Source organism: Dinoponera quadriceps, unplaced genomic scaffold (genome assembly GCF_001313825.1).
Source record: "Dinoponera quadriceps isolate SergipeBrazil2010 unplaced genomic scaffold, ASM131382v1 scaffold179, whole genome shotgun sequence".
In the NCBI taxonomy this organism is placed as follows: Eukaryota; Metazoa; Arthropoda; class Insecta; order Hymenoptera; family Formicidae; genus Dinoponera; species Dinoponera quadriceps.
This window is the reverse complement of record NW_014554529.1, coordinates 195134-220458: the sequence shown is the minus strand read 5'-3', so window position 1 is coordinate 220458 and position 25325 is coordinate 195134. Positions and strand designations below refer to the sequence as shown.

The 25325-nt window shown below is 41.3% G+C and overlaps 1 protein-coding gene across 15 annotated transcripts in view; it reads left to right on the top strand.

Annotated features, from left to right (window-relative positions):
- Positions 1–25325, top strand: part of LOC106751784 (bromodomain adjacent to zinc finger domain protein 2B-like) — a 208516-nt gene that overhangs the window by 181353 nt on the left and 1838 nt on the right. For 8 of the 15 annotated variants that reach the window (XM_014632910.1, XM_014632915.1, XM_014632912.1 and 5 more), the window contains 14 exons: positions 5778–5843; positions 6074–6118; positions 7249–7302; positions 11810–12008; positions 12204–12323; positions 12407–12980; positions 15067–15286; positions 15663–16470; positions 16538–16816; positions 18047–18551; positions 20220–20562; positions 24198–24319; positions 24422–24563; positions 24741–24871. In XM_014632910.1, coding sequence (XP_014488396.1) covers positions 5778–5843; positions 6074–6118; positions 7249–7302; positions 11810–12008; positions 12204–12323; positions 12407–12980; positions 15067–15286; positions 15663–16470; positions 16538–16816; positions 18047–18551; positions 20220–20562; positions 24198–24319; positions 24422–24563; positions 24741–24871 — 3608 coding nt within the window. The remainder of the gene's footprint in view (positions 1–5777; positions 5844–6073; positions 6119–7248; positions 7303–11809; positions 12009–12203; positions 12324–12406; positions 12981–15066; positions 15287–15662; positions 16471–16537; positions 16817–18046; positions 18552–20219; positions 20563–24197; positions 24320–24421; positions 24564–24740; positions 24872–25325) is intronic. The other 7 variants (XM_014632921.1, XM_014632922.1, XM_014632920.1 and 4 more) reach the window with 3 other exon arrangements.

Below are 25325 nucleotides of genomic sequence, written 5' to 3'. Positions count from 1 at the left end.
TATATATATATATGTATGTATGTATGTATGTATGTATATGTGCTTCCGGTAACTCTCCCACGGTCGAACGCCTTTCATCATTGTTTTACGTCACAGCCCGAGCCGTCTCCTCGACGTTTTTCGCTCTCAGAAGAGAAAGAGAGACGCCCGTAGCGAAGCGATAACCGTCGTCGGCCGAGTCAACGAGAAAAGAAGAAAGCAAAATTCGACTTTCGTCTTACAACAAACTAATAATTATCGTTCGCCGAGTCCTCGGAGTTTTACTCGAAAAAGACGGAAAAAAATATCTCCTGAAAGCGAATACGATACCCGGACGCTACCCGTTCAAATAGCTCGAGATTGAAAGTTGCAACAACGGTGGCGCGTAAAATTTCATGTTTTTCGAAGTCACCGATTATTGGTCTTTGCCGCGAGCGTGATTTTCCAAGCGATCTCGCGCGATGATGTTTCGCAGGCATGGCGTTTTGCGATTCTTGGGCCTCTCTCTCTCTCTCTTTCTCTCTCTCTCTTTCTTTCTTTCTTTCTTTCTTTCTTTCTGTCTTTCTCTCGGTTATTGTGATAACCGGGAAGGTTTTCGGAGTTTTCGCGATGACGCGAGGCATCGAAATGAAGAAAAGACGAGGCCGCGACTGGCATCGTGAATTACCGAAACACCGCCGCGCCTCGGCCACCTTCTTCACGTAGTGATAACGGAAAAGATACAGGACACGTATACACACACACACACACACACAGACTAGTAGAGATGCTCACCACTCGGATGCTTCCGTAGGGGTTGAAACACGACGAGTGATGGCCGATCCCTTCATCCGGCGGAGCGAATTTCGGAATTCTGTTTTGGATCGCCGACCCGATCTCGTCGTCGGATGTGAATATGACGCCTGCTTCTTTCGAAAACGGGATCTATTCTCGGTCATACTTTCGCGCGCGTGAATTAATCAGACACGCGTGAGTTTCAATCAACAGCCGGTGGCTGCCATTCAGTCACTTTAATCACCTTTCGTCACTTTTTCTTGACAAGCCAGTAAAAAATTCACTATCGTCCAAAATGGGTTATTATAGTTATTTTTTTTTCTGAGTTGCCTTTATATTTGTAAAATATAGGCGCTCCATGTATATTTTTGCCTTATCGTCTGCTACCGATTGCTCCGAAAGCGTACCTACATAATATCGTTTATGTCCTTAACTTCCTTGTTATGAACTTTCAGATTGTACAAATTTTACTTGAAAAGAACTCGCTGTACGTTAAATTATCCAAAGATAAACTTGGGAAAGAATAAGAACGGATATTGCTTTTTTGCTCAAATAGGCACTTGGTCACTATGAGAATTTGACAAAAATGTCACTTTTGTTCACTGTTTTGATGTCTAAGAGATTACTTCTCGTCACCTATTCTGCTAAGAAGCAGTCACTATTTTATGTTTTTTTCGCACCGGTGAATGGATGGCAGCTCTGTCTCAACAGCGAGAGATCCTGAAATCTTCTGTTGCTTTCCAGTGAGAGACACAAATAGGGAAGTCAGAAAGTAGATTTTGCCACATAGAAATTGGAGTGGAGGGGATAACGCATACAACCGAAAGTCTTATACGTGTGCGCTACTATCGAAGCCAGCCGAAACGTGGAGCGCACACATACGCGACTATCGGTTGTGTGCGTTATCCCTTCCGCTACAATTTCTATGCAACAGAATCTCTTTGCTGGCATCTCTAGATACAAGTCTATCCTACCTTATTTATATGAGTCTAACTTATCTATGTAAGATAAATTATGCCGTTTATTATCCTTTTCTTCACCAAATGCGAAATAAGGACAAATGATGATACCAACTCGTGTCGACTTGTATCTCTTGCTGGAAAGCAACTTTTATCTCGCGAGCAGATTTTCAACATTTCATTAAAGTGACTAAACGTCGCGTCGTATTTTAATAACGACCTCACTCCAAATTCATCGTTTTCCGTTCGGGGGTCGTCGTGAAACTTGAAAATTAACGTATCATCTAACTTCCTCCTGAATCTTGAATTTTCCCACTCGAGACTTGGACGTTACGCTAGTGGAGTGAAAAAAAATCGCTGCGTTTTCTCTTTTGTACCCCACGATTTCTCTCGATTTCACCGTGCCGAAATTTCTCCTAAAGTCCGAATTCCGCCCGAATTAGACGCGAATCCCCGGATGAACGACGGTTCGTTCCCGGGCGGGAAAAGCCGAAATCCGCGACGAGATCCGGAAAAAAGCATACAGAGAGAAACCGCACCGATACCTCCCGCGAGATCCCCGAGAGTCCTCGTTGCCCACCGGTTGGCGCGTTTCTCGAGATCGACGACGGAGAAGCGCGAGAGGGGCGGCCGGTGAGAATCGCGGGATCCTACTAGATCTACTAGATCGTCCGAATACCCCCCTGTGATCGGAGCACGTTAAAAGGCTGACGATATATACGTAGGCACGATATATATATATACATATATGATAATATATGAATCGACTGTCGCAATGCTATCCTGTGCCTAGCTTCTCCTGTCACTATACAAATAACAGCTAGCTATACATGATTATCCAGCATGCCATGTCTCTCTCTCTCTCTCTCTCTCTATCTATCTCTCTCTCTCTCTCTCGAAACACCTGTCTCTACGAGTATTCCTCGGTACGCTACGCGAGTACATATTATACATAGAGACGAGCTTTTCTTCATCTTCTCCATTGTACTCTGCGGACAAGAGCAACGCGCGATAATAATTCGCGTGGTGGATATGCGATATTTATATATTCACTCTAATCATTAATTAATACATATATATTCCTATATATATATATGAACACATACACATACACACACAAACATTATATATACACGTATATACACATATATATATCTTTCTATTGCTGTGTATTATTCACTGTTACATTTTGTATATATTCATAAGTGAAACGACACACGCTAACGTTTTTATCAGCTTACCAGCGATAGTACATATGTACGATTGATATAATATGTGCATACATAGGCGAGTATTGCTTGGCTCCCCTGCATGCCCGCTCTGAGATTTCACTTTTCACGTATTCTTCATCTACTTCTCTCTTGGATCTTTGTTCATCTCTTATATAGCGGTGTTGGTTTATATAACAGTTATATACGCTCTTGTTATCTATTTGTCTATCTCTTTCTCTCTCTTTCTTTGTCTCTATCTCTCTCTCGTATAGTAACTCTTTTTCTCCTCTTTACGTAATTAAGTATCTTGATTTCGATTTGTGTTTTTTGCTGTCGGGCTCGCTGCGAAAGCCCGCTCTTTTTAATACGATCTTTCACGAGCGAGTCGTTCGTCTCACTATGCTTGACTGCTAGCTCTCGGCGTGTATTACACCATTTTCTTGATGGGGTTTTATATAAATAGCATGCCTTTGCTACTCTCTCTTTCTATCTCTCTGTTTCTTTTTCTCTCTCTCTATCTCCTCGTATGAGGATTTTTGCAAAAACCGATAGATCGTTCTAATTTAACACGCAATGTCGATCGGTACGTAAAGACCAAGCGTGCATCGACAGACCCGCGGGTTTGCGATGGATCGGTGAGCCTGTCAGTATCCGACGATAGAAAAGACTCCGTGAGCGCGACGACGTCGTTCGCCGATCGGGTCGTCGACAGAGTCGGACTGTCGAGTTTGCGGGAATGAAAGTTGACACCGCGGACTTTTTCCCCCCCTTCGCCAAAGCAGATTCGAAATTTCGGGGAGGATGCAAGGATGCAATTCGCATTCCGGCGCGCGTGACCTTTGCGCTCCGATAACGGCACTTGGAAAAACTCGGCCAAATTTCCTCGCTGAAATCTGAAAAGGGAGGCTCCACATCCCGGAACTTTATTCCCGAGAACGTTAATTTAAAAGGCAGTTGCAATTAGCAGCCGCGACTCTTCCTCGGAATTCATTGCTGAGGAGCCAGTGGGCGAAAAGCCCCTCAGGAATCCGGATGATTTCTTGTTGTCTAAGGGTACAACCCCATACAACGTAAAAACCGGCGGTTACATTGCAGGAGCATTGCAAAACGTTGCAGGTTGTAATATTACAGAGACATTATGGAGAGACGTGGAATTACAACATTCCGCCGGAGGACTGCAATAAAATTCCTGGAAACATTATAAATTTATTTAATATCTTAATACTCTATGATGTTTATGTGGGTGCATCGTTGTTACGGACGAAATAACGCATTTATGAGCTAAATTCTTACGCCTAACCTTACGATGTAACTTTTCAATAATGAGCATCGTTATTTTATAACAACTTGATTATTAATTATAACTATCATTATTATTATTGTTAATAATAACTTATAACTTAATTATAACTCTTTGTATGATTTTAACTGATACTGCGAACACATACAGATATCAAGATTAAAAAGAGACATGCGATCGTAAATTTGCAGATATTTGGCACCCATAATATAGATGTTAAGATATCTTCAATCAATTCGTAATTATTATGTATGACTCAAATATATTTTGTGTACAAAGCGATTACAAACTTACGATTACATATCTCCATTTATTTTTGATACCTATACGTCCTCGCAATATTTATCCGCTAGAATCTGAAATATTCCATATATGATACGTAACAACACGTTGCATCACTACGTTCCACCGGTAATGTTGCTGTGTTTTATTGCAGTGCTTCCGAGAGCGGATATTTTAATGCTGTTGCAATCTCAGAACGATGTTGCAGCAACATTCCGCAACGTGTTTGTGCAATGTTGCAATCTTACCGAACGAAAACGTGGCTACAATGTTTCTGCAATCTTGCTGTATGGTAAACGCGCTACCCCGGATTGATTTCCGACTACATCTCTAGACTTTAGAGTAGTGCTTCAACCAATCCCTGTCACTGATCTGTGCTACTTAGACGCGACCGCTTTTCCACACGTAGCCATCGAATCACGATCACACTACGGAGAACGAGGGTCCGAAGGAAAAAGACCTACGGAGAAAGGAAGCTGTTCGAGCGAATGGCAAAGTCGAACTGCCCATCGATGAGATTCCTCTTGCACGTGCGAACATCCGGGAACGAAACGCGCGCGATCGTTGATTCAGAAAGACCGTAGCAAAGATCGAGGCGGTCGGAAAGAGTCCGTCGCGTTGAGTCGCCGGATAGATTTTTGCGGGGACGGCCTTCCCGACGAGTGGATCTTTTCGAATCGCGACGTGCCAACTTCTGCTAACGTATTTGACGGCTAGTTAACGTAACATTGAGGCGCTTTCTTGACTTTCTCATTATTCCACGAGGCCCCTTAACGAATCCGAGGACTCAGATTTTTCACGGATAGTATCGTAACGTCCTGCGTATGTATACACATATACGGTATTCTTATAGATGTGAGCCAAGTTGACGTGGAATATCAATTACAAGGGAGAGAAGTGAGCGAATCTTAGGCGCGCATCGTCTAAGATTAACTCGTCGTCGTTAAATCGCGATACGAATGGTGAGATGAAATTTTTCCGCTTCGCAACCCCCTCGATCTCGCCTCGATGCAACAGACGGCTAGTAAAGGGAATACACGTTAACTTCGTCCGGTCGAATTGCCCGTGGCGGTAACGAACCGGTAGTAGTTTTCGTCACTCGTTAGAGTAATATCTATACATATATATATATATATATACATATATACCTCTCTATATTGTCGTAAATGTCGAACGATCCCGAAAGCGACAACAGAAATTGCCCCGAAAAAAGTATCTCCCGATAAAAACATGATTACGGATGCGAGTGACGTGTGTATGGCGTGTGCGCAGGCGCGGAAAAAACGGCAGGAAGAGGTGGAGAAGATCCGACTGGAAGAACAACAAAGGAAGCAACAGGTAATTCAACAATCGTTACTATATACCCACCGTACTTCGTTAATGATCGCGCGTCCTTTTTCTCAAGAGTCTCTGCTTCGCGAAATATATATATATATATATATATATTTCTCCTCGCAAGAGGACTATCGAACGAACGAAGAAACGGCTTGTGGGACCGTGTGTGTGCTACATATACACGACTTTGTTCCTCGCCTCCAATCGTACTAAAGAACTTTTAATTCCTCCAGGAACGAGAGCTGAAGAGGCAGCAAGCGGTGATGCTGAAGGAGCAGGTGAGTCCACGTTGAATTGAAAGCAAGAACCGTCTCACTTTCTACCGAGTCGATCGTGTCACGTCGTTGTAGATTAGCGCGTGTGTCGTGTACGTGTGCGTGTGAGAGTGTCTCTCTCTCTCTCTCGTAGACCTTAGAAGTGCTCTCTCTCTCTGTTCTTTTCTTTTTATTTTATTTTACCTTCATTTGATTGTTCCTTTCACTTTCATCGGCCCGATTCGTTGTTTTATTTTTACGGTTATCGCGAAATCGAATGGATCCTTTATCTTTACGTAGAAGAGGAATGAAGGGACGAGGGATGCTCTCTGTTTGACTTGGAGTGTGCGTAGAACGTAGATTTCAGAAGTATTAAGAGGTATGCGAGACGGAATCTTAGTTTGGTTGCTGAATTATCGCGCGATCGGCGCAACATTCGGTAGATTCGATCGGTCGTAGAACTATTTTCACTCGGGAGGACCCGAAGTTTCGTGTTTCACGGTGAAACCGTAGCTCTCTCTGACGTGTACAAAGCAATCTATTATCTCACATTGTTTAATATTTATCGCCACGAAAAAGTGTACTTTTTGCTGATGCAATTAATACATCATTTTCGGGGGAGTGTAATTCATCGCATATATCATGCGCAGGATGTCTCATCTTCGTTGCGACGCAGGTTGTAACGCGCGTTTCAACTCGCAGAAATTTGTAAGATCTATCATATTATAATTTATTACAATGTCGACTTGCATTTTCAAGGAGTGTTCGTTCACTTATTTGTTGGAAATTAGAAATCTTTCATATTTAATGCAACTGAATTCGCAAGATACTTCAAGAGAAATAGTCGACATATTTCGTACACGGCGAGCGATTCGTCAGCGGGAGTTCAACGGGAATGAAGATGAGACAGCCACGTCATTTAGCGCGCGCCCGCTTTATCTTGAAATCGGCAAGAATCAGTTCAACATATGTAACGCTTTCCCGCGCAAACCCAAAAACAAAAGAGAATCCCGTCGCGATTTTAACTCGGTGGCAGACAGGTAACTCGATAAGTAGAGAACACCTCAATCGCGTAATGCGGTGCGAGAAAGACTGTGAGATTGTGCGTGACGGTTTTGAGCACTAGTGGACTGTGGATGTGTTTTGTGCCGCAGATGTACATGCAGGAGCTCACCAAGCAGCGCGAGATGCTCTACACCGTCGAGCTGGTATGTCACATACCCAATCTAGCATCTAACACGAATCGGTGCAATCGGCTCACAATCAACTAACTCGCCCACTGAACAAAATGAAGTTTGGTTAAGTTAACGTGACAATTTGAACACTACCATCAAACGCGTTTTGGTTGAAGGAGACCAAATTTCCACTCTTTAAGATAGTTGTAGCACTAAATGAATTGTTTAAGAATTCGTTGAAACTTGCTCGATATATAGGTTTAAATATGACCTAATTATCGGCGCAATTATAAGCAGACTGACTATTCGGAAGCTAAAATATTCGCAACTAAAGTTGACACTTTTTATACGATGACTTTTTACGTGTATTTAATTGAGATTAATGTCCTCTTTTTAACTTTTATTTTTTATTTCTTTTAAACCGCATTTAGAGTTGCAATGAAAAACTACTGTGACATTAAAGACGAATTTAGAGACATTATTATAAAAGTTTCAGAATTGTTGATTATGTTGTTTTGAAAATACAGTAGTATAAAGTTTATAATTGATAATAATACTTGAAATATATATATAGAAAGTCAGGTTTACTGCATCTCTATTAAATCAACGAATGCAAAAAAAGAGCTTTAAATAAGAAAAATAAAAAAATATTTTTGTACTTGTAATATTGTGTATATATGTTTACATCTATTTCGTCTCAAATTAACGTTTATTATTTAGATGACGAAATAGATGTATAAAAAACACAAGTTTGTCTGATAAATACTAAATTTATTTTGAGCTGCCTTCTTGATGTCCTATTGAAAATACAGTACTTGGCGATGCAACTATCTTAAGAACCGAATTTGTTTTATAAGAACCGGAAGTACCGTTTTCTTTAACCGCGTTCGGTTTGTTCACCGTCACGTTAATTCAATCCATTTTTCCCCCGTGCACAGTCATGTGTATCTATTCGATGTGCGTTACGTTGCAAAAGTGCGACGTGCATTCTTCGCGCGAGCGGCTCACCTCGGCTTTGTGTTTCGCATCCCCCCTTCTCCCCTTAACTTTGATGAGATCCACGAGATCCTGAACGCACGCGTCGCGCGTGTTGTGGTCTACCTGAACGCACGCGTCGATATATCGTTGTCGCATTTACTTTCGTCTGTGCGAACGCAACAAGTCGGCTTTACCAGGCATGGGAGTGACTTACTTTTCCTCACTTTTTCTTAATTTTCCTCACTTATTTCGAAACACCTGGCTTTCTTCACTTTTAAGAAAGAATAAAGATTATTTCTCTTATTTTCTTTTTCTTATTAGATTTGAGCTCTTTAAAGAAATACTCGATCACAAGAAATCATGTTCAATACTTGCTAAAGATCAAACGAAAAATTCAAAATAAAATAATGACTCCGACTACATAATGTTCATAAAGTGAAGAAATGATTTTATTTTTAGGTTGTTTCTATTAGATTTGTCAGAAAAACAGGCAATGGCATGAGTGATGTGTTTTCTTTGAATTATTAATGGAATTAATTACCCATTATTAATGGAAGTGAATTACCCATAATTTGTCCGTTCATAATTCTTGTTTATTCACTAAGCCAAAGCAAGTTTGCTGAACGAACTCAAGAAAACAGACACTGACTATTATAAACATATTTGACTTATGTTTTCTTTAAATTGGATGTTATTGAATATTATTCTTTGACTATTATTCTTAAGAAGACTAACCAGTCTGTTTCCGACTGGAAAACCCGTAATTTAAAAATGTTTTTATTTATTTCTAAAATTTGCTTTGATGAAAAGATCTGAGATATTCCAATATCCTGGAAATATATTGTAATACAGTTTAATTATATTCAAATATTATTTTTTTTTACTTCATTAAATGTATGCTTGAGAAAACATAAAGAATTTAATCTTTTTTCTGTTTTAAGAATTTTATTGTTTTAAGAATTTTATTGCATCTAAATATGTGCTAAGATTGTATTTACGGTAAATTTTAAATTTTATGTATCATATAATTTTTTTGTTACTCGAGATTCAAATTTTGCTTCACATTGACTTTCACTATAAAGTTAGTGTTTTTAATCTTTTATGGAAGAATGGCACAGTGGATGAACAATTTAATTCTTAACGTACAAATTATTTGGAGGAGATTTATTTTTAAAGCTGACTCACTATTTTCTTATTTTCTCAAGAATAAAACTCACTTTTCTCATTATTTTTGGCAGCTAAACCGCTCCTATGCCTGGCTTAATCCAACATCCGCTTCAGCTTTCACGATCATTACACGATTCACAAGCTTGCACTCCGCAAAGACACATTCTTTCGCTTGAGATTGTTATCGTTAGCGGCCGATCGAGAACTTGACTCTTCCGCTCATTTCGAACGGGGAGAGCGGGAGAGGAGAGAGTCTCCTTTCGAGACTCACGAGAACACGTTCTGCGATCTTAAGGATTGATCCGATCGAGAGTGGCGTTCGGAGCGTAATTTGCGCGGCTAATTAGTAATTAGATCGTCTGGTTTTGCTAGAGGCTGCACGGATTTTCTCACTCTGCGTAAAGTAAACAGCAGTTCTTCGTGACAACACGCCAAATTGCTCTTCTATGAATATATACAGTGCATCCCGTTTGACAATGCTGCTCGTTAATGTGTAGTGCGTGGCAGAGTATTTGGGACGTCAGTAGAATTTGCCCGTACGTGGCACAGATTGGAAAATCGCAGGGAAATCGCACGTCGAAATTAGCATCTTGAAAAGTCGGCTGATTTATTTCAACATTTCATATCGGTCGTCCTATGAGTAATCGCGCGTATGATGATTGACGGAATGTCGAGATCTCTCCCGGTTTTATATAAAAATAAAATAAAAATAAAATTGACGGATTGGTCGTAAGATATGGCAAAACACTAAATTTACGCGGGAAAAAAAATTTCAGTTCCCGTAACCGAACGTAGGGATTCGGGTGAAAACTCGGCGACAAGAAATGATATCTCCGTTACCGCGGAACGTTCCTAAGAACGTTCGCGTGAATATTCGGCTGTGTTAAAACTCGGTCGAGACAACTGAGAGCGACCGACTGAATAGAAATCTCTTGCAGAAATCTCTCGGTTCCCGCAGCCGAGTTTTCGCCCGCTCCCCAGGCGACAGAAAATTTCGCTACATTAACGGAGTCGTTCTTTCCGTGGAGATAGCGAAGAGTCAAAACTTCGGCATTCCGATAATAATTTGCCTTAAGAAAACGCACTAATTATTACTTTCTATTTCTCTGATGAGACATACATCACAATTTTAACAGTTCCCTGTAAATTTTCAAAAGACGGTTATTTATTATGTTCGCTAGTTGTCGCAAATGTTCTCTCGTATACATACCGAAGGGTAATCCAAGCGGGATCGAGACGTCTCTGCTGTGACTCTCGTGCAGAAAACCCCCATTAATGCAGTCCCATTTCCCTAGGCACATAGTGACATTGAACATTTCCAATCAGGCGCATTATGTCCGAATATTCGTGCATCATGATTGCCGATTATTCGGTAAACCACCAACGCCGCTTCAAGGCAGCAGTCATGATGCACAAATCTCCGAAATAATGCGTCTAATTAAACATTTTCGATGTCACTATGTCTAAGGAGTGGGACTGCATTGATCTGTACATCTGCATTTTTTGTACAGTCAGCGTCGCGTATGCCGCGCCATTCTCTGGACTAAAACTTTTTACTGATACACAATTTTTTACACGTACAGTGTCGTGCATTAATTGCTGTTCCATTCCTTAGGTATTATGATATCGAAAATTTCGACGCGTCATTTCTGAATATTCATGCATAATGACTGTTGCTTCGGAGCGTCCTTGCCGACTTACAAAATAATGCATTAGCAGTCATGATGAACAAATATTCAGAAATGACACCTAATTCGAAATTTCTGATATCATAATACTTAAGGAATGGGACGGCATTAATGCACGACATTGTGCATATTGCGTCATGCATGCCTTACCACTCAAGAATTGCGCGATTATTAATACATATGCGTAAGATCGAGATTTTTACATTGAAACTAGAGTCATTACAACTTTACTATACTATAATTAGAGTTAGCTGTATAATTTTCAATCTTATGTGTATATGGCTGAGGTTAAAAGCTCGGGACTTTTGATTCAGGGAATAACAAGGCATATGTAACACAGTTACTGTGTACAAATGAGATTTAAACTATTATAATTAGCAGAGCCATTATAACTAGAATTTTTCGGCGATTTTCAACCTTTTGCGTGCTACGTGTGAGGTTGAAAATCGTATAAGGAATGATACGGTATATATAACGCTGGCCGTGGCATCATAACAGTGGCTGTTTTGGCACTCCTGTGGAAGCGACCTTGTGATTTTCCGTCTAACACATATCGCACTTTTCCGGTAACCGGCGACACAAACGGAAGACCGCGTAACATAGACTCGTCCTGTCCCGCGCGATTTTATTCTGACTCGGCATTATCTGCACGAGTCGTGCACGATTTAATTTCGTTAAAGGGGTAACGACGTAATGATGAATCGCAGGAGCGAGAACGGAGGAGACAGCACATGGCTCTCGTGCGGGCGCTGGAGAACCGTCGGAAGATGGAGGAGAAGGAGAAGAAGCGGCTGGAGGCGCGCGCCGAGAGAATAGCGACGAAGGAGAAGCGGGCAGAACAGAGGAGGATCGAGATGGAGCTGATCGAACAAATCCGCAAGCCCGTCGAGGATATGGAGCTGACAGGTACGCAGGAACAAAAGGTGGCGATGGTGATCGATACCGCCTCGCGTGCGAGATCAGAGAGAGAGAAAGAGAGAGAGAGAGAGAGAGAGAGAGAGAGGGAGAGAAAGAGAATATCAGCCATTATCGCGTGTCGCGTAATAGTAAACCCGAGGCCGTAAGTTTTGCATCTTCTAACGAGCGCGTCCGATCTTTCAGATCACAGACCACTGCCAGAAGTCAAGAGAATACCCGGTCTTAAGCTCTCTGGACAAGCGTTCGCGGACATCGTCATGGTATTCGAGTTTCTTCACAATTTCGGGGAGACCTTGGGATTCGGTGAGGCTCGTCATCTTTCGGCCGGCTCGAGTAAGTATCGTCGATGCCTTCACTGCGTGCTGATCGACGCCGCTCCGTTTCAGACATGGAATCGCTGCCGAGCCTGAAGAGCCTTCAGCTCGCTCTACTCAACGACGAGGAGGCCGAGGAGGAGATGCTGTCGGTGATGACGCATCTGTTGGTATGCGCCATCGAAGATCCGGGGATCCCGCAGCCGGCCAGGCACACCACCGGCCTGGGCCAAAGTCTACGTCAGGCCGACATCACCCACGCGAACATCAGCGAGGTTCTGCGGATCTACCTTTACGCGAACGCGACCGGCGAGGTGAAGGCGCTCACGGGGGTTTGTCTGGAGCGTGAGCGCGACAAGAAGTTCGCCGATCATCATCAGAACGGCGGTGACTACGCCTCGACGTGCTCCGGCAAGAACGCCCAATTCTACGAACATTTGCACAACAACGAGACGTGGAAGATGTCGGAGAGATTGCGCGACAAGCCCTTCCTGGCGTTGAATCCGACGCATAAAGCACAGATGCTCGCTTTCCTCTGCAACGAGCTGCTGCAAAATAAGGCTGTGATCAGGCAGATAGAGGGTAGCCTCGAAACGGTGGCTCAGCTGAGGAAGGAGAGATTCGTGTTAGATACGAAGATCAGAAAGTAAGTTTACACGATCGGTAGAAACGACCGGCGGATAAGTTTTATTAGGTGTACAAGAAAGAAACTAGTTTTACAACGTTTCTTTCTGGAACGTAGAAAAATTATTCAAAATTTAAATATTCTCCCGCTCTTTATTTCCCGATTTTTTTTTTGTAGTGTTCATATGGAGGTAGAGGGAATATGTGAATCGACTTGACTTGAAATTGTTTTGATAAGCTAAAATTGCAACAGCTTGAAGATGGCAGACGAGAAGTTATTTATTTGACACTGCACTTCGCTACGAATTACATTGAGGGGAAGGCGCTGCAAAAACATGTGCTTCAATTTGTTCGACTCTCGGGGACAATATTATATCCAAAAGTGTGTGTGATTTTTGGTTCAGCCGGATTAATAAAGAAGGTGATTTGTGCGATTTGCGCGGTTTCGATGTTGGTAATCGTGAACGTGGCAAAGCCATTCTCAAGGCTGAGTACGATGAGCTGCAAGCATTACTTGGTGAAAATTCGGTCTCAAACGCAAAAGGAACTTGCAGTACGACTGGGAGTGACTCAACAAACCGTTTCCAATCGCTTGCAACGGATGAGAAAGTTTCAGAAAGAGGGAAAGTGGGTGCCGCATGAGCCGGAAGAACAAAGATGACCGTGTCGAGTCTGAATCGAATCTGCACAACGAATAGCACAGAAAATTTTTCCTATGGAAAATTGTAACGGGTGACGAAGAGTAAATGTATTTCGATAACCCCAAGCGTAAGAAATCTTGGGTAGACCTCGGTGAATCATCCACGTCAACGCTAAATTGGAATATTCACGACCAGAAAATAATGCTTTGTATATGGTGGGATTTGCAAGTATCTGTGCTAAATTATGAATTTTTGCAACCATGCGAAACGATTAATAGTGATCGCTATCGTCGATCACTACTAATTAGTCGACAATTATTGAGGCTGAACGAAGAAATCCACTGAAAGCGTCTATATACTGGCAAAAGATTGCGACCGGTGAAATTGCTGCATAACAACGCTAGGCTTCATGTTGCAAATAAACCGGTTAAGGAAACATCATTGACGATTGGTCGGGATGTTCCACCCGGCTTATTCGCCAGATATAGTGATTATTACTTGTTCCGTCCGATGCAAAACGTTTTTGTCTGAAGTGCGCTTCCGGAAATTTGAACAAGTGCGAAAATGGATCGACGAATTTATCAAATCGAAAGACGAAACTTTCTTCACTGCCGGAATTCGTAAGCTGCCCGAAAGATGGCGTAAGGTCATAGATAATAACGGAGAATATTTTGGTATTTAAATGTATGGTAAATGTTTTAACGTGCAAAAAGTCGCAGCCGTTTCGCTCATTGTTTATTTAAATGTTACACACACACACACAAGAAATTTCGGTAATTACATACATTAAGGAACACCTCGCCGATGACTTTGACCTTCCCACATGTGATAGAAGTCATCCTCCTGAGCAACCTTCAGAAGGTTTTAGGCGGCGACCATTGTTTACTAAAAAGATATTAACAAAAGAACGGAAATACATTACACGCATCCACTCACATCGACCGATGCCTAGAGTCTTTCCGTTGGATCACCAATCAGGACATTTTATATTCAATTAACCAATTACCCTATATGGGCTATCAGAGCCCGACCGTTTATAAACAGAATTTCTAATTGGTGATCCGTCGGAAAGAAATCTTATTATCTATAATATTCTAATAATAGAAGAAGGATTTCTTGTTACTATTTTTTTAATAAACAATGAACGAAACGGCTGCGGCTTTTTGCATGTTACTCAGGAATATATTCTTGACAACGTATGTCAAGGTCAATCGGAGCTGCCTCTATTGTGAACATTTACCACGTGTATCATTGAATTTCCGGAGAAGAATATTGAATTTTGAAAAGAAAGACGTTTTAAAACTTCTTTGTGCACCTAATATATAAGTTTTAACAGGTGAATTCTTCAAAATAATCTGAATTTAATAGTTTTTTTACATTGAAGATTATAGAGTTTAATCTCGTGCGAAACGATTCATTATTGAATATATACGTCACGATTACGGATTGAATTTTATGTTCGCACAGGCTGAGACAATTGCACGGTCGGAAAGTGCGAATGGAAGCTGTGGGTGTCGTCGTGAACAAGATCGGCGACACGATCACTATCGAGAAGAAAGAGTGCGACGAGGAAGGTAATACTACATCCACCGCCGTAGGCACAACACCCACGCCGGACGAGATTCACCACGAGGACGAAGTGGAGGACATGTCTGAGAACGAGAGCGAAGGGACTCAGCCGGAAGAGGTATGAACGATCAATTCAAATATTTACTTACCACTTTTTGTTTTATTTAGTACCACTAAGATCTACAATAGACGTAGTAAAATGTGTAGTAAGATATAGTAAGCTTTTTTAGTCTTTCGCTTTAAATATTGAATTGTAACGTAATTTCTAGCAAAAGTTTTCAGTATTTTCATTTTTCCTAAGATTTAAACGTTATTACGACAGCGCGAGAAATACTTTTTGTTAGAAATTACATTATATTTTATTGCTCAGAGTAAAAGGCTAAAAGCTTATTACATCTATCGTAGATCTGGGCTAAAAAGTATGCTAAATCATATATCATAATTATAAAAAGAACATGTATTGTTTAATTATGTAATATGTAAAATATCTACAGGAGGAAGACAAGAATCTGTCCGGTGAGGAATTGGGCAAAAAGTTGGACAAACTGTTGAAGCAATCGGAGGAACAGCTGCAGAAGCTGAACAGTTCTTCGAAGCAGCTGCGGGCGCACATCTTTGGTCAGGACAGGTATTGGAGGAGGTATTGGGAGTTGGCATGCGCCGGCGGCATTTTCGTGGAAGCCATGGAGAGCGCCGAGCCGGAAGTCCTCGAGCTTCAGGCCGAGTTGGACGAGAGGTACAAAAACATGCCGGTGGAGGAGAAGCCCGAGTGCAACGTGAAGCAGGAGGACACCAAAACGAACACCGAGAATCGCGAGAACGAGGCACCGAACTCCGAGGTGGTGAAGGAAGAGAATAAGCAGCAGCACAATTCGAGCGGCGAACTGAACGAGGACATCAAACCCCACCACCACGTGGACAAGGAGAGACCTGAGGTGGAGGAGATCAACTGCAAGAAGGAACCGGTGCAAAATTGCGGCAATCCTGAGAACTCGGAGAACAACAAGGAGGTGATAATGAGCGAGAAAAGGAACGATATGGACAGCACGATGACGGACGCGAAAACAAACGTCACCTCGGAGGAGATCAAGCAGGAGACCGAGGTGGTCAACATGGACGTCGAGGTGAAGATCGAGGAAGTGAAGAAGGAGAGTGAGGAGACGGACGAGGAGATGGCGAAGCCCGTGATGGTGGTGAAGACGATGGAGGACAAGATCGTCGAGACCATACCGAATGGCGACAAATTCAACCACGTTAACAATCTGCACAATGGCAAAGAGCTCAATGGCACCTTCATCTCTAGTGAGTTTTCCCTGCGGGGGAGCCTCGTCGGCGGGATGGACAGTCGAATATTCTCAATTAACATTAGTCATGTCCATCATTTCAGACAACAGCACCGAGCCGAATTGGTTTTCCATCTTGCCACGCGAGACCTGCGACACACCGGGGCCCAGCACCAAGCAGATTTTCGGCATCGCCGAGCCGACCGAACTACGAATTCCCGTGTTCCCGCCGCCGGTCAGCCCGAGTTACGACCGGTGCGACAGTCCGGCGCCTCTGATCCTCACACAGGACGAGGCCGTGCAGTTGGAATATTTGAAAGTGCATGGTTTACCGCCCCCCGGCGAAGCCAAACCGGTACCGAAAGGTGAGTTTGTTCGCGTGCTTCAAAATAAAGGGGATATCCAGTCCATCATCAGCGCTATTATACAGTCACTTGAGTCATCTTTCGTTAATTTTTCTTGAGAAGTCACTAAAATATTCATTATCGGTCAAAATAAGTAACCATAGTCGCTTTTTTCCTGAGCTGCCGTTAAAGTGTTAAAATTGCGAAATTTGTAAAATACGGGCGTTCTGTATGTATTTTTGCCATCTCGTTTGCTGCCGATTGTGTCGTTCATATTCTTGGTCTTGTTATGAACTTCCAAACTATACTATGAAAAGAACTTGTTATATGTTATTCAAAGATAAACCTAAGAGTAAGTGTTATTTTTTGCTTAAATGGTTTTGGTTACTTTCAGAATTTTACAAAAGACGTCACTTTTGGTCATTATTTTTATGACTCTGAAAGGTCACTTTTCATCATCTTTTCTGCCAAGAAGCAGTCACTATCTAATTTTTTTTATTTTGGTGGTTGGATGGCAGTGCTCGGGATGTCATTTTTAAACTTTTGATCGGTAAAATATCTGACTTTGTCTGCAAAGTTTACATTGTATTGGCAGGGCAGTTATAAATATTTTTACATAATTTGTGCAAAAATAAATTTGAGCATTGCTCAATATGCGATGAAAACGCGACGAAGAATTTCAAAACTGATATTTCTAGCTGTCAGTTGGCGTAAGGATTTACCTGCTATAGAAATCTTGCAGTTTGTACATATCGAAGGTGTCAATCAGAAAAATTTCAAAGAACATTTTATATCCTTTTAATTAAATTTGAAGACCTTAAACGATAAAAAGACAAGTTGACAGAAAAATTGTATATATTTTGATTAGATTTTTCGTTAGATATGATAAAACAGTATAACGCACATCATTGAATTACACATTTACGTAAGATCTATATGTACGAAAAATTAAAAAAATAATAGCGTAATTTTGTCATTGTTTATATAACATAATATTTTGAGGATCGCTTCTACGTTACCGATGCTCATAAAGTTCATCATCGACTTTGGCAACTCCGTAAAGAAAAATATATACATCGAACATCAGGGCAGTTCTTGGCTCTCGTTGTTCTTACTACTACTTTTTTTTATTCTTTGCATTTCAATTGTAATCTTAGAGCCCCGAATCATTTATTTGAATTTTTTCCATGAAATCTATTCGCAAATACTGATACACGAATTTCTGATCGTACCGTATCTGCTCCTTCCCAGATCTGAGGTATGGTTGGTGGAGGATAACGGACATCGACACGTTCCAAGAACTCCTCGAGCATTTACATTCTCGCGGTGTCCGCGAGAAGGAACTGAAGCGTACAACATGGGCAACGATGGAGTCCTTCCTGGCCGTGACCGGTCGCATCAACGTCGATCCCGGCAACGTCACCGCCACGGAACTGCGACCGGAGCCGGACGATCCTGAGAACATGCCGCCGATCCCGAAGCCGGACAATCCGAGCGACTGGAGCGAACAGGTCGCGCTACGCGTAGACGCCCAACTGTTGGAGCAGGTGGAAGCCCTTGAAGATAAAGTGGCCAACGCCAGTATGCAGGTGAAAGGGTGGAAGCTGCCGCCGCGAGCGGGTACCGAGGAAGCCGACGAGATCGAGAAGCTGAACGAAATGGAGAAGATCAGTGCGGTCGAGCAAGCGCGGCAAAGGCTACTTTCGTTGGAGGCAGCTATAGAGAGGAGATATTTGAAGCCGCCTTTGGGCGTTTGGTAAGATCGTCTCGTCGTGACTTCCATGCCGTCTAGGAAAGACCGTCAGAGGAAGATCGCGATCTTGACAACTTTATGGGAAATGTCAGAGCCGTTCCTTCTAGCTGAGCTAATACTGCACTGGAACTTTGTTCCTCTTTTCCCTTCAATGTTGCGGTCTAGTCTGTATATCTGCACTTCCTGTAAACTATCTTGTGATTTTTCTCCTTCAGTGGTCAAATATGTATCTTAAGTGTGTAAATTAATTCGGTCCCTTTAATTTTACCCATTTCTAATAAGCATTTTAAACCCAAGTATTTTTCCGCTCAATTGTGATTTTATAGAGCCGCTATCTATACTTACAAAAGACCGCATAACATTGCAGAATAGTCGATATAATTTCAAAAAATAGTAGCAAACAGTTGCTACCGACAGAGCGCATATTTGGCACTGCATTCTTTTTGTATTTTAATTGCCAGAAAATATTGCTGAAGTCACAAATATGATTTGTGTTCGGCTTTTTTGACGAAGGTGCGATGAGTTAAATAAACTTGTAAAATATGATATTAGAGGTTTCGGAAAGATTTCGAAGAGACTTGCTCCAACTTGCTCGACCTTACGTGGCAAAAGGAACAAGATTCCATTTTTAATACGAGTTGGGAAGTTGTACTCCATCTTGAACAATCTGATTTTCCAGACCTTGTCCCTTCAGATCTTCACCTGTTTTGATTGTTGCAACATTATTTATAATTGACACAAATTTAGAAACACTAGTTGCAGTTATTTGTACAAACGAGGTGATTTTCGAGGGCTGCGCCTCCTTATTTCCTCTTGCCGCTCTATCTCGCCCCGCGGATCACGCAACTGACATTATCGGCGTTTAGCTTCAGGTCGGTTGACATTACGAAATCTACGAGGTACTTGCTAATATTTGACAGCTCTTATCGAAACAATCCCTTTATATATATTTTTTTATACGCTAGCAATATATTTATATATTATTAAAATTGTGAAGCAGTGGAGTTGCTTCGAAATTTCTGAGAACTTTTCAGTCTCATTAAGAAGCGCCTCACAAATTTCGTAATGTCAACGATCTTGAGGCTGGTCGCTGCTGTCAGTTTGCGTGGCTCTTGAAAATCGTCTCGTTTATACAAATAATTCGAACCACCGTTTTAGGATAACAGATACTCGAAATATATCGATGACCTTACTGATTCAAGTTAGATGCCAAGTTTCCGTTGCGATGGAATTCGATAGCTGCCCCATAGATGATGTATATGATGGTCATCGAAAATGATGGAGATTACTTCGATAATTAAAATCGTACACTCTACATTGATAAATAAATCTTGAATTTTGATGACGAAAATCTTGATAACTGAATTAATTTACACACCTAATATTTTATTTGGAGTGCAACTTATCATTAGTTCAGCTATAAGGAAAATAGACTACTATTTATTTCATTCTGAAGACTAGAGTGCAACAAAGTCCAGTTGAAAAGGGGTCTATCGTTCGCTCATGGACGAAACGTAAATGTCTTTCCTTCGGTGAAACATGACCGGATTGTGGCGCGACGTTAACATTAGTGATGTACGATCGACTAACATTGAAGTTCGAATGTTCGTTACGCGCGTGCGATTGATAAGGGAAGAGCTGTCGCATTCTAATCGTCCGTCATTCGCGCAGCACGGGAGATCCGAACCTGGCGGCTCTGAAGGCGGAACAGGCGGCGGCGGCCGCAAACTCGAATAACTCCGAACAGAATAGCCAGGCGCCGGTGCCGCCGGAGGAAACGACGCCGCGTGGTCTCAACAACTGGCGGGAGGCGACCGCGCGTGCTCACACGTCGGCGCAGCTCGCAATGGCGCTTTACATGCTCGAGGCCAGCATCGCATGGGACAAGAGCATCATGAAGGCTGTGAGTCTAACAACAGCTAGAAACTCGGTCTGCGTCAAGCTACGAAACCGCTGCGTCTCACTCAAAGCTACCAATCAGTACAATCAGCTATTGACTACTTCTCAGGCCTCTGTGGGTATTCGCACTAACTTACTAACCGAAACTCGTCCTTTGCTGACCCGCTCTCTCTCTCTCTCTCTCTTTCTCTTCTCCTAAAACGCCTTTGTCCCTTTTCCGTTCTCTCTCAGTACGGCTCACAGAGAGCATATGTCGCTTCGAATGGATATCGAACAGGAACGGGGAGGAGGTCCGACCGTGCCTCTAAAGCGATATACCTCTTCCACGCGACAGTGTTCTTGCAATACATCCGCTTTCAGTCTCACAAGAAATTCCGATATATTGCATATATACATGTTATATATATATACATATTTTATAAATATATATATGCAGTATTTGCCGGTATCTACATAAAATGATCTAAATAACCATCCAGATGAATAAATAGATCATTTTTATCTTTATCTAGATGGAAGAAATACAAAATATCTTTATCTTCATCTTAGATGGAAAACATGTTATCTCATTTAAAAATTATCTGAAATGATGTTATGTTATATTCTAAACTCACTTTTCGATAAAACGAATGAAATAATATGGATCTACGCGTTAAGCCCGTATCAGACTAGGGGTTGGAGATTAGATTTCAACGAATCATCAAATTTCGGGCTTGTCTCCTTTAATCTGTTCTTTTTAGCTGCATGGCTGAACTGGTGCACTAAGTTAGAACGTGACAAAATATACTTGTCTCACTCTAACTTATTGCACCAATTCAGCAGTGGAACTAAAAAGAACAGACTATTTGTTTCATTTGATCAAAATCCACTTTAATCCCGTATCATACTGTCGACTGCGAGTGAGCAATGATTATTGGTCATTTTTATTAGATCCTTAAATTTAGAACGATTATATTGACGAATTATTTAACCGTTGTGCAATTTTACGATCTGCATAGTTTTTATTATAAATTTGTATAAAGTCCCTCATGAAAACAATATCATCTAAGAAATTACCTAGATAAGTAGCGCTACTTATCTCGTCTTTCATCTAGATAAATCAAAAGCAAAATTATCTCCATCTAATCTAAGATGATTTTTCGGATTTTCATCTCATCTTCATCTAGATGAATCTGAAATTATCTAAGGCAAACACTGTATATATGTATTATACAGGCTGGCTCAGTAATCGTGGTATAGCCAGGAAGGGGATAGATTCTTCTTGAAAAAAATAAGTCGAAAATATAGAGTAAAAGTTTTTCGTACGAAACTTTGTTTTCGAGAAAATCGATTCTAAAGATCTCGATACGGATTGTACCTCACTTGTGTGTGTGTTTAGAAGCATCACATAAAATACATATAACATACATATATTGTTCCCCTATATATCAGTACTACCACACATTCTCAATGCAAGAAGCGTATCCGCGTACATTCTCGATTGGTATATCTTACCATTATATGACAAGTTGATAGAAATTGATAGTTGAAACCGAAAGATAATAAGAAGGCAACAGATCATGCCGTTGTATTACGAACATATCAAGTACATTATATATAATCAATCGAGATCCGTTTAAAACGATGTCTTAGATAAATGCACGCGCAATCGGTTAATTTTTAATTTTTTGAATTTATTTTTTGGAAAACGAAGCCTCGTACGAAAAACTTTCATTCTACATTTCCGATTAATTTTTTTAAGAGGAATTATTTCCTTCCCGGTTATACCGCAATTGCTGAACTACTCTGATATTCACACACACACACACATACACACACACGAGTGTGAAGATTGTGGCAATGAAATTTGCATACATCCGTTGAATTTCGCTCTGTTCGCGCGACACCTTGTTGTTGTTTTTTTTTTCCTTTTTTTTTTGCTCACTTTCACGCGTCGTGTTTGTTAAATTTCGAATCGGTGGCCAGCATATCATTCAGTTCACAATCAGTTCACACACATACAATGTGGATGTAGTTGATGTATATTACAAATTTCAAATTGCGGATCTCGTGTCCCGCTCTCTCGTAAATTATCAAATTCTCGTCGAGATGGTACTCGAATCGCATAGTGAAGATCGCAAGCAAGCGTAAGAATGTACGTTCAATGGTGGTCAGAGTCTAACGTAACGGTTGCATGCAAAACTGCCGCTTATTATTTATATAGTTTGATCATTTTAGCGCATTTTCGTTTGTTATCCCCCGTTCTTTTACGTTCGCCTGAACAACCCCCCCTACAGCTCCTCTCACCACAATCTAGCAAATTTCCGACAAGACATCCTCTATCCGCTGTTTTTGTAATTATTATGAATCTTTTGCTTATGTACGTGTGTTATCGCACGACTTTGGTTGACATTACTTCATCGTTGCGTTGTTATGTTCAGTATATTTCGTAATATCACAGACACACAGAATTCAAAAATACTTTACACTAATCGATCCGAGTATGCTACTGAGTCTGTGAATTTTGTTTGAATCGGACTTTTTTGACGATATCCTCAATCATATGTCCTGTATTTTATCGTTCAGATATACAAGTTACTCATAGTGCCTATATGTAGTAAGTTCTAAAAGTTTCCGGCCTGACTGACTTTCAGAAGTGACAGAAAGAAAACAACAGTATTACTCTTCAACATAATCTCCCTTTACTTCAATATTTTATTTTTCACATCTTTAAATTAACATTTTTATACCCTTGAAAAAATAGTTCGAACTTTTGTTCGTAAAATGATCAAGAACTGCATCTTGCATCTCATTTTCGTCTAAAGATTTTCCTCCGCGAAGGTCTTCCTTCAATTTTAAGAAGAGTTAGTAGTCATTCGGCGCTGAATCTGGGCTACAGAGTGGATGTGGAATCTCTTTGAAGCCACAGTCCTTCACTGCAGTCTTAGCAACATCAGCCGTATGGACTCATCTCTTTTCCTTTTTTTTTCCCTTCTTCCTTTTTTCCTTTAGTTTCAACTATCTGTCATTGAGCAGTTCTTCTTCGACAAGAGATATATTTTTCTCAGTCATCACTTCCACTGGTCGACCATCGTGAGGATCACTTTCAATGGACTTTCTTCTTAGACGAAATTGCTTAGCACTCTTTTACAGTTGAATATGATGGAGAAGCTTTCCTATAAACACCATCCAACCACCCTTTAATTACATTTGGAGAAAGCCCTTCTTTGTTCGAAAACTTTATCACAGCGCGGTACTCAATTTTCGATATTTTAGCACAGAGCGTGCAGCGACTTATTTCAACAATTGTCTTCAATTGACTGACACAGGTAGAGAGTTGAAACTGGTGCACTGCACTCTCCATAGATGGCATTATATGTCACGAATGGCATATTACAATTGGCGCGTATTTTGTATGTTAGGCTGGAAATTTTTGGAACTTACTATAAGCACGTTCCACCTAACGTTCGCAACGATGGTCAGTGTCATTCTGTCTTTGTTTAACATCCAAGAGAAACAAGGATAGAATGATGCTCGCGATCGTTGCGAATGTTAAGTGGAACCGCACCTTATATATATATACATACATACATATATATGTATGTATGTATGTATATTATATATATAGAATATATAGATATCTTTGTTATCGTTTTTGTTTAAAAGATGCTTAACTAACAAATAGTGCTGAAATCTTCATGCTACCTTAGCCACACGAGGGACCAGTGTTCTTTCATCCTTTTTAAATGAAGAGTTTACTTTTGGTTGCAGAATTGCCAGTTTTGTCATAGCGGGGACAACGAAGATAAGCTGCTGCTCTGTGATGGCTGCGACCGTGGCTACCATACTTACTGTTTCCGTCCAAAAATGGAAAACATTCCTGATGGTGACTGGTGAGTGAGACCGGCTCGGGCCGGCCCCTCTGATCTCGTTACTAATTTCTCTCTCGAGCTTCGTGAGGAATAACATTCTCAAGCTGTCGTTCGCTCTTTCAGGTATTGTCACGAGTGTATGAACAAAGCGACAGGTGAACGCAATTGTTTGGTGTGCGGCAAGAGAGTGGGTAAAAACTTGGTCCTGTGTGAACTCTGCCCTAGGGCTTATCACACCGACTGCCACAATCCCGTGATGCCAAAAGTGAGTAGCCGCCGGGCAACTTGGTAAAGCTCGAGATACTCATTAACTTTGCGAAAAAAAAAAATATATATATATATATCTTCAATGTGCGCAAACCGCGTCCACACACATACGCACACACGCACATACACACGTACACATGTATAGTTCGTTGTATACATTGCGCTTCGTTTGCAGATGCCGCGAGGAAAATGGTATTGCTCTAATTGCCACAGTAAACAACCAAAGAAGAGAAATAGTAGTCGAAGGAGTCATACCAAAGGGGGAGGCACCAGAGAAAGTGAAAGTTCTGACCATCCACCAGCTAGGTGATTACGTTAAAAACAAACAAAACAATTGTCAACTCGCTGGCTTAACGACGTTTGTGCGAAAGTATATTAGAAACCAAAAAAAAAAAGCATAAGCCACGAAAAACCACGATTCGATAAGATTCAACGAAACGCAAATGGCGAACGAGTATTTATTACTCCCGATCGAGCAAAACAATTTAAATAAACGAGACGAACTATCTGCATATATATATACACACACACATATATATATATATATACGTTACAAATATATACACCGCACTCATGCGATTACCGACTTACAAATCTCCGGCCCGTGTCGCAAAATCGCCGAGATCGTCCTTGTCGTCCCTCGAGGAAAACTTTTCATTACGCATATACAGGGTGTTCCACGGGAAGCCAGGTCCGATTTTGCTCGTTCTTCTTTCCGAGCCGGGCACGATAGCTTTTCTCCGACGGCTTCGAGTTTCGA